Here is a 12774-nt window from a genome sequence, read left to right as displayed (position 1 = left end):
CATTAATCATCATAAATGATGGAGAGAAAGGAGGAAGAAGGTACCATAATCTTATCTTAGATGTTTGGGAGCTTCAATCTAGCCTCAACAGAATTAAATGTCATGCCCTAGCAGAGCCAAATTGAGCTTTTCATTTTTCTTATTCTCCTTTTCTGTCTTTCTCGCACAGAAACAAATTAGATATATCTAATTTTTTTCATCGTGCGCCACCGTGGTGCATAGCACAGAGGAGCCTGTTACATTTAAATTGTCTCTGTGTGCCATGACAGACTAACCACGCACTATGACATGTGGCACAGAAAATAATTCTTCACCTTTTCTTCTTCTTTCCTTGCCCAGGTGGCCCGTCATCTATCCGAACCCACTTTTAGGGCTAAAATCACATCAATTATGTCAAGTTAAGCCCCTCTGACCATACACCTCATTAACTCACTAATTAACCTCATTAGGTTAATGAATCTGGGTTAAAATTTTTTGGATGTTACAATGCACTCACCGCACTTTCTTGTGATTATTACTCTCTTATTATTCCACGTGTTTCATGCTCTTATGTTCATAGCTATGTTTGTGAAGATTGTTTAGATATTGATGAGTTCTTGCAAGATGTGGATCACTCCTTTCATGCCTTACTTGATAATGGTGAAATTGCTTCTATTCTTGATCTTATGGGCCAAGAGGAGGGTTCTTTTTCTTGTGATGTAGGTGCAAGACTCAAAGAGGCCAAAACTAGATAATTTTTTCTACTCGAGTTTGATGTCCATGAGGTTCTCAAACTATTGGAGAAAAATCCTACACCTTTAGCACCTTTAGTAATGACATGTGGAAATAGTTGAAGAGGACATGGAGATAAATATGGATATTTGCATGGTTGAGTTGAAATTTCAAGATCTTGCGCAGAAGGATGTGAAGATGAAACAAAGTTACATTAAATACACAATGTATGATTTAAATGTGGGGGACAGACGCAAATATTTTGGTTTGTTTTCTTTTGGTTTTAGAAAAAAAATTGAAAAGAAAAAAATTATTTTGTTTCATTTGATATTATTTCAATGATACAATCTTTGAATTAAACCCTTTAGACTTGATAGTAAATTGTTATAGAGTTTGAATAGTTGAAAAGTGAACTTGTTCTTACCTTGAGTAAATAGATATGAATAGCAAAATTACCCTTGGTGAAAGGAGCCTATACACTCTTGTGTGATTTTTTTTTTTGCTTAGTTAATTTACCCTCTAGAACTTGTCTCTTTTCTTAATCAAAGCAACACAATTCACTTGTTGATTGAAAATGATAGAGGCATTCATATAAATTGAGTTAGAGACCAAAACCTTAATTAATTATCCTTTGATTAAGCCCTTTTGAGCCTTTTGTGTCAATTCTTTTCAAAATGTTGCTTATGTATTTATTATTAAGGAATGCATGTTACTCTTTTATTGCTTCTCAAGATGTTTCACATGAATTAGATTCAAAAAGATGAATTTCTATCATGTTTCATTTTTTTTTGGTGAGAGGAACAATGGTTACTTTAAATAAAAGTTAGAGCAACCTCAAAAGAAAGAAAAGAAAGCAAGAAAATCAAAAGAAAGCAAGATCAAAAAGGACAAATGTGTTGAGAAAAAAATTTGAAAAAATATAGAGAAAATATATGAAAAGAAAAAAAAAAGCAAAAGAAAGAGATAGAAGAAAAGAAGTGGAAAAAGAAAAAAAAAGGATGAATGAATAAAAGTTGCTTAGCTTATACAAAACACCATTTGTTTCCTTAGTGCTTATTCCTTTGTTGAAGAAGATTTTTACCTATTTGAACTACCTTATCTCTTGTGAATTGAGAGGAAATTTTGACTATGGCCTAACTCTTGTTCCTAACCTTTGCTTTCTCACATACATTTCTAGTTTATCCTTTCTTAAGTCACATTACAACCCTAAGAAAGTCCTCTTCGTTCATAATACAAGTGCTATGTAGTAGTGGAGATATAGAAAATTTTCAAGTCTATAATAGGGTGATTATTAAGTAAGCTTGAGTGAAATGTGCGTGCGCGCGCATGTTTTGGTTTGTTTGTATGTATGTATGTACGTATGCATTAATATTTTCAAAACCGGACCGGATATTGAACTAAAAAAGTCAGCGATTTACGGTTCGCATGGTTTAACTGGGTTAGACCAATGATTCAACCGGTGACATAATAATTAAACTAAAAAAATTATATATGTATATAATGATCTAAATATAAGAAATACATGTGAAATTGCTATTTAACTTAAAAAAATCAAATGTTTTAAGTTTATCATGACTTAACAAGCCACATGATATAACATAATATCAAATGATTAAAAAAAATTAGTCATTTTTTTTAAATTTGATAAAAAAATAAAAAAAAGTTTTTTTTTAACAGTTCGGTTTTTGAAAACTGGATCCGATTCCCGGCTTGATTTTGATTCTCGATTCGACCACCGGTTTGAAACGGCTTAACCCCTAAAATAGTTTTTTCCTCTGAACCAGACTTGTCGACGGTCAGACCATCCAGTCCGGTCTGATTTTAAAAACACTGGTATGCATACTCTAAATAGTTAGAGTTTACTTCATACACTTATCCTTGTGAGGTTACTCATTAAAGTAGACTTTTGGTAAAGACATATTTTGTAAAGTACTAAATTCTTTCTCTATTGCAATTGAATTGATAGCGGATAGGTGAAAATTCATTGATTTTTGAGTTGAAAATTTTGAACATTTGTTTGGTTTTTCATTTGTGTGTTTTTTTTTAATGTTTTGTAGGATTCTTTTTCACAAGGTTTTTCTTGAAATGTAAAAGTTAAGTGTGAAAAAATTGATAAGATATATTATTTACACACTTTTAGTAGCTTTTCAAGGCCATTTACACATGCATATAGGTTAAAAAGCATTCAAATTACAATTATAGTAAAAATGTGCCCAAATAGTGATATTTCATGCTCTAGGGGTATTTTAATTCAAAAATACACTTTTCAAAATTTACATGTTAAACATTGAGATTATGTATTTTAATTAGAGATGATTAGGGGTGTAATTAGTTTTGACTAATTCATCCTAATTGGGGAGTTATTAAAAAAAAAAAGACAACATTTAAGGTTGTCTCTCTAAGGGATTTTTGTTTGACCTAAGTCTTCTATTCTTGTGTGTGCACTCATACACTTGATTATTGTGAGGCCTTTATTTTTATTTACCCTTAGCCATTTTTCCCACCTAATATGAATTAATATTCTGCACTTTATTTAATTGTTTTATGTCACATATTAGATGAATTGATTATGTAATAAAAGGTGACATAGGTGGAAATGCATATGACTTGAAGACATAAGACCAATGAAGCTTCATGGTGACCAAAAGGAGTTGAAAGTGGTGTGAACAACAAGAGGAAATGGTGCAGCATAAGTCATCAAGGAGTGTGTAGCATGTGATCTAATGGACTAGTATAGGAATTATAACATTTCCCTCTAAATTGAGTAACACATTTTGGCCAACTCATTATGCAATTGGAAGATCACATTCTTTTTATTTAATTTTTATTCATTTCTAGCTCATTTGGCATGAATTCCAAAGGCCAAATCAAATCCCACTTGAATTTTCTCTCATTTATACATTTTCCTATGCTTTCTCGCATTTTCTCACTTGTTCTTCATTAGTTCTTCCATTGTTCATCTCGACCACTCTCTACATCGCTCTCAATTCTCACACAAAATTGACACTATTATCTTCCTCTCACTAAATTTGACTTGTCCTTATCATTTCCCCAAGATTGCAAAGCTTCAAATCCTCATTCAAGTGGAAAAGATATTCTGCCAAAGCAACCTTGTCAAGGAATCCATGGAAATGAAGATGAGAGGCTAGGTAACTTGGAGGAATCTTAAAGGGAGGAAGATGAAGGATGAATCATGAGCATCACTTGGCTAAGCTTTTTTATTTCCTAGCTCTTCTCTTTTGATTTGATGATTGCATATATTAGTTTAGGATTAGATCATCGTGGCTATGTAATTTTAATTTAAATTTTTTACTTGTGTAAAGAAAAGATGCTTGTGAGATTAATTTTTCTCTTGGTTGTCTTGGTATTGATTTTAGCCACCTTATGAAATTGGACATGTAATTGTGTTTTTCAATTGGTGATGGTTTGCATTGATTTTACATAGTCTTGTGAGATCGTTACTTGTTAGTTGAATAGTTTTACATAATCTTATGGTTGCTCAATTTTGCAGCACATTTGGCTGAGATATACTTAAGGAAAAATTAATTGCACACTTGACTAATACTTAAAATCAACTAGGGAAATGAACAAAGAACTTTAGTTTAAGACTCAATAAATTGAGCTAATTAGGTTAATTGGCTTAAAATAGTTGTCTTGAGCACAATTTATTTTGGTCAAGAGGTTAGGAAGCACCAAATGCCTTAAATGTCAAGAGAATAAGGATTCTTTCATTAACCAATCTTTAAGGTTCTAACTCTTTAAAGGGAATTTTCAATCCACTCGTTTTTGTCTAGAGCTTTGTTCTTTGTTTCATTGTTTTATAAAAATCAACTTCAAACATTTGGGTCATATATTCACTAGTTAATCTCATAATTAAAAATTAATCATTTTTAGGAAGATGACCTAGAATTGACCCTTATTGCACTTAGGGCTAATTCTAGAATTATTTTGAGAGGTGAGTGAGAATAAACTAAAATAAAATATAAATGATATGAATGAAACTTCATGGTTGAACTTGTATGACAACAAAATCCTAAATTGCAAAAATTAATAGAAATTTTATATTTTACATTGACATTTATTAAATTATATTAAATTAAAATGTATGTTAACTAAATAAAATAAAATAAAAATTAAATTTAAAGATAAAAATAAAGAGAACGATAACTATAAATTTAAAAGATTTTGGGGCCATTTGTTTTACCTTATTTTATAAAAAAATACTTATTTTTTGAAAAAAAATCTATTTTGCTCCCTCCAGTAAAAAATATAAGACATTTTTTGAGGAGTTAGATGTTCAAAAATATAAAACTTTTTTAGTCTTTCGAGGTGTAATCATTACCTTTTTTCAAAAGTGTCCCTATTGATAGTGACTTTTTATTTATTATAGAGTGTTTAATAGGGGTAAATATGAAAAGATAAGATTAGTCTGAAAGTAGGTAAGTACTTTATTGGAGGCAGAGATTCGGTGAAAAATACCTTACATTTTTTAACATAGAGAGCATAAGTTTTTATGATATTTATTTAAATTTTTAAAAATAATCAAAATTTGAAAAAAAAATTATATTTTTAATTAAAAAATAAATAATTTTTATATAGTTTAAAAATTTTATAACAATAGATTTAATTAATAGAAATTTTATAAAAAATATTATTTTATGTTTGGTAACAATAATAAAAAGCAGATCAAAGAAGATATCATAAAATTTAAAAATAACTAATTAATAATTATATTTTTATTATTGTAACCAAATATAAAGCAATATCTATTTTTTTAAAGTATTTATAAAATAAATATCTTTTTTTTGTGACATCTCTAAACTATTAAAAATAATTTATTTTTTAGTCTTAAATTGAGGGCCCTTACTTATTATTAAGGTATTGAAAACTGTATTAATTATTGAACCAGTTAAAGATAGGGATTAATGGTTCAGTTGGAGTCAAACCAATGGTCAAACTAAAGTTAGACCGAACATAATAAAATAGTATATTTTAAATAAATACTCATTGATTATCTCATATAACATATAAAAATAATTCTAACAATAATTAAAAACTCACATAATAATAAAATTAAATTGACCAAAAATAATAATAAAATATAAATATAGAATTAAAAAGAAATCAAAATAAAAATTTTTCATGTTAAAAATATATATATATATATATATAAAGAGATGGGATAAAATGTGCATGGTTCAGTCAAAAAAAGAAAAAATGTGTATAGAGAGATGGGATGCAATAACAAAGCTGACATCAATAAAGCTATTGGTGCTGGTTTCAACTTTGAATAGAAGAAGTATTAATCCTTTCGTTTCCTTCTTCATCTTTCACCTGATTCAGCCTCTCTTTTCCTCGTGAGAACAGCCCCACCAGCACACGAGACAAAAACTATGGCGAGTGATGGACAATAGCAACAGAGTTGGTGGTGAAGCAGAATTGTTAACAAAACCCAAATAGAGTTGAGAAGGTAAAAAAACGAGACCCACAAATGACAGACACTTGTAATTTGAAGATGAAAAGGTTGAAGGTTTGTTTTTGTTCTTTTCGAGCAAGTCATGAGCAAAAGATCAAAGCTGAGACGACTGATGAGAGGTTCTACTTTTTTTTTTTTTTTTCATATAATTTGCCCAACCCACCTGATTCATGGGTGGTTGGACAAGTTAATTTAAATTAATTTCAAATCAATTGAGTTAACTCAAGTTAACTAATATCTAAAAGAATATAAATTTAGATTGAACACTTAATTTGCTAGTTCACCTAGCTAGTTCGATTCGATTTTGTTTTATAAATAATGTTTGTACACAATAAAAAAAAATCACTTGCAACACTTAAAAAATTATATATTTTACATAAATAATAAAATTTTAAATTTCAATCATGGTTTAAACTCCTCCTGCATTTCAAGGGAGAAGAACCCTTCTCCTTAAATAACATTTTGCCTTCATCATTCTTAGATTAAGATTTTTAAAATTCTGATGGTTTTAATTTAATATTTTATAAAATCTTTCAATTCAAATTGCTAAAATTCGATTGAAATAATTTAAAACTGTAAAGTATTAATCAAATATTTTATAAAGCTATTTTTTAAAAAATTTTTTATAATTTAAAATAATTCAGATAAAAATTTAACACTTTCAATTTATACATATGTAAAATAATAAATTAGAACCGGCAAAAACTTCGATACAAGGAAAAGCAAAAGTCGATGAGGGAAATCACACGCTAGCTGAAGGTTCGTTGGCTCTATCAAAGAAGGGCTAATAGCCATGTCAAATTGTAAACGTAGTTCGAGTTGCAATTTCAGTGGATCAACTATTCGTTGAGTTAATTAAGGTATGCTCTCCTCTCATCACTCTTCTATCTATCTGTTCGCGTCTTCCTCTATTATGTTCTTTTCTGTTAGTATTCGGTGATTTTTATGCTTTGGCCTCTCGCTAATGATTCTGAACTTCGATTGATGATTTGAACATGACGGGACTGTGGATTTTTTGTGATCTATTCGTTCTGGTTAGAGTGATGAATACTTTTCCTTCCCTTAACGGGAAGGACCCCTAATCTTTGAAGGACCCGCTCATAAATGGCTAATGTTTTCCCTCCCCCTCTGCTCTTTGGAGTCAAAGTTTTGGATTTGGTTCTTTTTCGTAATTATCGGATCTAACGTAGTCCTTTTTCCAATTGGTTGAAGGTGTCAGGCCTTTCAAGTTTATATTTCTTCGGATCAAAGTGCTCAGGTCTCAAGACTATTGGATATGGTAACTAGACGCAACGTTCGTTATTCTCCTCTTGCCACAGATGAGGATAGCTTTATTGATACTACTGGCTTGGATAGACCATTTGACCCTCGTTTTGATTTTACCCCAAGAGCACTAGACAGAGTTCCCTGGAAATCCATTGCCCTTGCACTCTTCCTGTTGCTCCTCGGGACAACGCTTTTGGTTATTTCTTTCTTTGTCTTCACCGGTCACATGGGTGGAGAGCGGTCTCAAGCTTATGGCCTTTTAGTCCTAGGGATTCTCAGCTTTCTCCCAGGTACGATGGATTCTAAGAACTTTTCATGCTGTAGGTAAGCCCTTTCTGGTTTCACGCCAGGCAAATGAAGTTAATGGTTTTTGTAAACTAATTGAGACAAGACATATGCTTATGGATCTTCTTATTGGTATTCATGCAACAAGTAATATGATATAATTTAACTTGTGCATCTCTTTTCCTTTAAGATGGAAAGCTCAAGCAAGCATGCTGCAAAATTTTTATCATTTTTTGAAACTTAAAATGAATTCAGTGAAATTAGTGATAGGAAATGTACTTGGTGATTAGTGGAGAACCTACAGAAGTGTCTTGTGATTCGCGAAATAAAACTAAAGGGAATAGGGAATAGGGAAAGAATCAAAGCACATTTGTTAATATGCATGTATGGTAGATGATGGCCCTGCTTGACCATTGGAGGCTCCAGTAAGGATTTTCTGCCATCTTGAACAATCTTCTGCCACTTTCTCCTTCATAGCTTGCCAAGTTGTCTTCTTATATGATCACCCCTCTGTTAAAAAATATAAGACATTTTTAACCGAATCTCATCTCTTAATAAAGTAGTTAATTATCTTCAAACTAGTATTATTTTTTTATATTTACTCTTATTTAATAGAGTGTTTCACTTTAAAATCAATATAAAAATATTTATTTATTACGGACACTTTAAAAAAAAAATATATTAATTATACTTCGAAATGTTAAAAATGCCTTATATTTTTTAACATCTAACCCCTCAAAAAATTCCTTGCAGTTTTTAATATAAGAAGTATCTTTTTTAGTGTGACCACCTGCCAATCACAACATCCTCTTTTTTATTAGCCCCATTTTATGCTCATGTTACCCTTTCTATGCCTAACATTTGCTGCCATATAACTATGTAGGTCTTATAATAGTTTGATAAAACTTTTCTTTAAATTTAGTAGGAACCTTGAGATTGCAAAGAATTCCTAATGCTTTCCTCCATATCAACCCTGCGTGTATCCTACGCGTAACATCTTCTTCAATTTTACTGTCATTTTGCAGAATTGATTCCAAAATACTTGATCCTTGTTTCTCATGGTATCGTTTGCTCTCCAATCTTTACATCTCACTCATTTCTAACTCGCCTCTTATTAAATTTGCAATGCAACAACAACAAGCCTTTATCCCACTAGGTGGGGTCGGCTACATGGATTGCAAGACGCCATTGTACTCTATCATTTATCAAGCTTTTAGGAATATTATTAATTAAGAGATCGCGCTCAACAACTTCCAAAAGTGTTCTCTTAGGCCTTCCTCTACCTCTCTTAATCGGACTCAAAGTTATATGTTCTACTCTTCTCACTGGTGCCTCCCTTGGTCTTCTTTGTACATGTCCAAACCATCTCAACCGATTTTCTACCATTTTTTCCTCAATAGGTGCCACCCTCACTTTTTCGCGTACGTGCTCATTTCGAATTTTATCTTTACGTGTATGTCCGCACATCCATCGTAACATTCTCATCTCTGCTACTCCAACTTTATGCTCTTGCTGTCCCGTTAGAGCCCAACATTCACTACTATATAACATTGCCGGTCTGATAGCAGTGCGATAAAACTTTCCTTTAAGTTTATTAGGCACCTTACGGTCGCAAATAACTCCTTTGGCTTTTCTCCAATTAAACCACCCAGCTTGAATTCTATGTGAAATATCTCCACTGATTTCGCCATCATTTTGAATAATGGCTCCCAAATATCTAAATTTTTCCACTTGAGGTATAATTTGATCTCCCAATTTCACTTCCAAATTATTGTCGAATAGTCCTTTACCAAATTTACAATATAAATATTCCGTCTTACTTCTACTCAGACGAAAACCTTTCGACTCCAATGTCCTCCTCCATAACTCAAGTTTGCAATTAACCTCTTCTCTTGTCTCTGCTATGAGAACTATATCATCCGCGAAGAGCATACATTTCGGAATTTCCTCTTGAATATGTTCCGTCAAAACATTTAAGATCAAGTTGAACAAATAAGGACTTAGAGATGATCCCTGATGTAGTCCAATCTTTATAGGAAAATCCTTTGTTTGACCACTAGGCGTTCTTATACTAGTTTTTACCCCCTCATACATATCTTGTATGGCTTTAATATAAGCAATCCGTACTCCTTTTTTTTCCAACGCTTTCCAAAGCACTTCTCTTGGTATACGGTCATAAGCTTTTTCCAAATCAATAAAAACCATATGTAGATCTTTATCTTTACAACGATACTTTTCCATTAATCCCCTTAGTAGATAAATCGCCTCTGTAGTTGATCTACCTGGCATAAAACCAAATTGATTCTCAGAAATACTTGTCTCCAATCTCAACCTGTGCTCAATTACTTTCTCCCACAATTTCATTGTGTGGCTCATGAGTTTAATCCCTCTATAGTTAGTACAATTCTGAATATCCCCTTTATTTTTATAAATAGGAATTAATGTACTTCTCCTCCACTCATCAGGCATTTTCTTGGACCGTAAAATTACATTAAATAACTTAGTTAACCATCTCACCCCTTCTTCACCTAAACATTTCCATGCTTCGATAGATATACAATCAGGTCCGTTGGCTCTACCATTTGCCATTTTCTTAAGAGCTTCCTTTACCTCCTTATCACGTATTATTCGATAGAATGACAAATTTTGTTCTCCTTCACCAGTTACTAAATCCTCCAAGTTACTAGATGAATCCTCTCCATCATTGAAAAGTTTAGAAAAGTAAGTCTCCCATCTATTTTTAATTTCATCATCTGTAACTAAAATTCTTCCCTCTTCATCCTTAATACACCTTACCTGTTCTAGATCTCTTGATTTTCTTTCCCTACTCTTGGCAATCTTATAGATATTTTGCTCTCCTTCCTTCGTCTCAAGGTTCTTATAAAATTCTTCAAAAGCTTTAGAACGAGCTTCACCCACAGCTCTCTTAGTTTCCTTCTTAGCCATACGGTACCTCTCCCAATTTTCCTCATTGTTACACAAATGTATGGCTTTAAAACAATTCTTCTTATACTTGATTTTGTCTTGTACACTATTATTCCACCACCAAGTCTCCTTATCTCTCGGACCAGAACCTTTCGATTCTCCCAAAACTACTTTTGCAACCTCCCGTACCTTTTTAGCCATATCCTCCCATATGATGTTAGCACTTCCCTGAGATTCCCAAATTCCTTTATCCAAAAGATTTCGCTTGAAAATATCTTGCTTCTCACCTTTTAATTGCCACCACCTAATCCTTGGTGTTATTACTTGTCGACGTTTTTGGATTTTACTCATAATACACACATCAAGGACTAGGACCCTATGTTGTGTCGTTACAGCATCTCCGGGGATCACCTTACAATTTTTACAAAGTCTTCTATCTGTGTTCCTAACCAAAAGAAAATCAATCTGTGACCTTAAGGCTCCACTTTTGTAAGTGATGAGATGCTCATCTCTCTTCTTGAAACAAGTGTTGGCAATCTTAAAATCATACGCCAATGAGAAATCAAGAAGAGTTTGTCCTTCATTGTTTAGTTCTCCAAAACCAAAACCACCATGCACCCTCGCATACTGACCAGCTTCCCTCCCGACATGCCCATTAAAGTCTCCTCCAATAAAAATCTTTTCACTCTGTGGTATGTGTCGAATCAACCCCTCCAGATCCTCCCAAAATAATTCTTTAAGACTGGCTTCTGTCCCGACTTGCGGCGCATAAGCGCTAACAATGTTAACAGTCTCACGTCCAATTATCATTTTTAAGGAAATAATTCTATCTCCAATTCTGCTAACTTCTACAACGTTCTTCTTCCACTCCTTATCTATAATGATGCCTACTCCATTGCGTGCATTTACTTTTCCTGTATACCAAAGTTTGAAACCTTGAATATCCTTAGCTTCTTCTCCACGCCATTTTGTTTCTTGCAGGCAAAGGATATTGATTTTCCTTTGAATCATAACCCCTACAACCTCTATAGATTTGCAATGCATGTATTCTATTTTGCTCCTATTCAAGCAAAACAATGGAAGGTCAAAAAAAAAAAGAAAGAATAAAGATGGCTTCATCTTTCAATTCTGCTGTATTGATTTATTGTGATCATGCAATTTTAATTACCAGTCACTTCAATTCAAAGAATAAAGATGGCTTGGGGTGAATTACATGAACATTCCATTGTTCTTTGTCCTTTCGAATGTTCATAGATTTCTGTCTTACTGTGATCATCAAACAGGTCGTGTCAGGATCATTGACCAATCAAGGACCTTCATACCCTAATTACTCCTATACAATTAGGTTTTGGAAGTTGTGGAGGAATATTTTTTTAGTGGGGGTTGGGTCGAGGCTGGGTTTTCATTGGTACAATGCTTCATGGATTTGTTTAGTAGGCATGCATGTATGTATGAAATGGATGACATTATTTGTCACATGTTTCTTGCATTTTACATAAATGTTTTTTCTGCTGTAATGCTCTTTTCGTCAACCGTAATTGGCTCACCAATGACATTATTTGCATGGTATTGACGCAAAAGGAGCAGAAATAATTTGTATTTCCTTTAGGGAATTAGGTTGTTATGGTCAACATCCTAATTTTTTTAAGTCAAGCACACCTACAGGAACTGTGGGATCGCATTGCATATATCCCAACTGTGGTGTCGCAGATGTTTCTGCCATGTAACTATGTAGTTATCTGCTTTGTCCGTCTCAATCTCTGTGTGACTGAACTCTCAACATCCGTGTCTCATCTTCTGGGATGCAGGCTTTTACGAGACTCGAACAGCATATTATGCATGGAGGGGTGCCAAAGGTTACAGTTTTGCTGCCATTCCTGCTTATTAGGGCTGTACAGTTCAATTAATTATCTTTCTTTTGATGTCTGTTTGTTAGTCTTATCTTAAACCACGGATAAAAAAACACTATAGAAGTGTAGTCTTCGTTCTTATGTTATTGATTAATGCAGCATCCAACTGAAAAATCCTGTGCATAGCTTTCCACTGTATTGCTCATAAGTCTGCTTATGAATGGCCCGAGTAATGGATGAGAGTCAGAAATGTCAAATTCA

The 12774-nt window shown here is 32.8% G+C and overlaps 1 protein-coding gene across 2 annotated transcripts; it reads left to right on the top strand.

Annotated features, from left to right (window-relative positions):
- The first annotated feature begins 6898 nt into the window (after positions 1-6898).
- LOC129304817 (uncharacterized) lies at positions 6899-12774 on the top strand. 2 transcript variants are annotated; one of them, XM_054944624.1, is made up of 4 exons: positions 6899-7047; positions 7400-7743; positions 8764-8799; positions 12472-12774. In XM_054944624.1, exons 2-4 carry the CDS (start codon positions 7464-7466, stop codon positions 12549-12551), a joined length of 396 nt encoding a protein of 131 aa, XP_054800599.1. In that variant the 5' UTR covers positions 6899-7047; positions 7400-7463; the 3' UTR covers positions 12552-12774. The 2 variants fall into 2 exon arrangements, with proteins under 2 accessions (XP_054800599.1, XP_054800600.1); XM_054944625.1 differs by lacking the exon at positions 8764-8799.

This window comes from Prosopis cineraria, unplaced genomic scaffold (assembly GCF_029017545.1).
Source record: "Prosopis cineraria cultivar Desert tree isolate PC_DT_omini unplaced genomic scaffold, ASM2901754v1 PC3, whole genome shotgun sequence".
Classification (NCBI taxonomy): domain Eukaryota; kingdom Viridiplantae; phylum Streptophyta; class Magnoliopsida; order Fabales; family Fabaceae; genus Prosopis; species Prosopis cineraria.
Note: the sequence above shows the minus strand (reverse complement) of the source record. Positions and strands in the feature narration are given on the sequence as shown.

Excerpts from the sequence above, each read along its gene's own strand:
- LOC129304817 (XM_054944624.1), top strand. The coding sequence starts at position 7,464 with ATGGTAACTAGACGCAACGTTCGTTATTCTCCTCTTGCCACAGATGAG. Across the intron at positions 7,744-8,763 it reads GATTCTCAGCTTTCTCCCAG|AATTGATTCCAAAATACTTG; the intron begins GTACGATGGATT and ends GTCATTTTGCAG. Across the intron at positions 8,800-12,471 it reads CTTGATCCTTGTTTCTCATG|GCTTTTACGAGACTCGAACA; the intron begins GTATCGTTTGCT and ends TCTGGGATGCAG.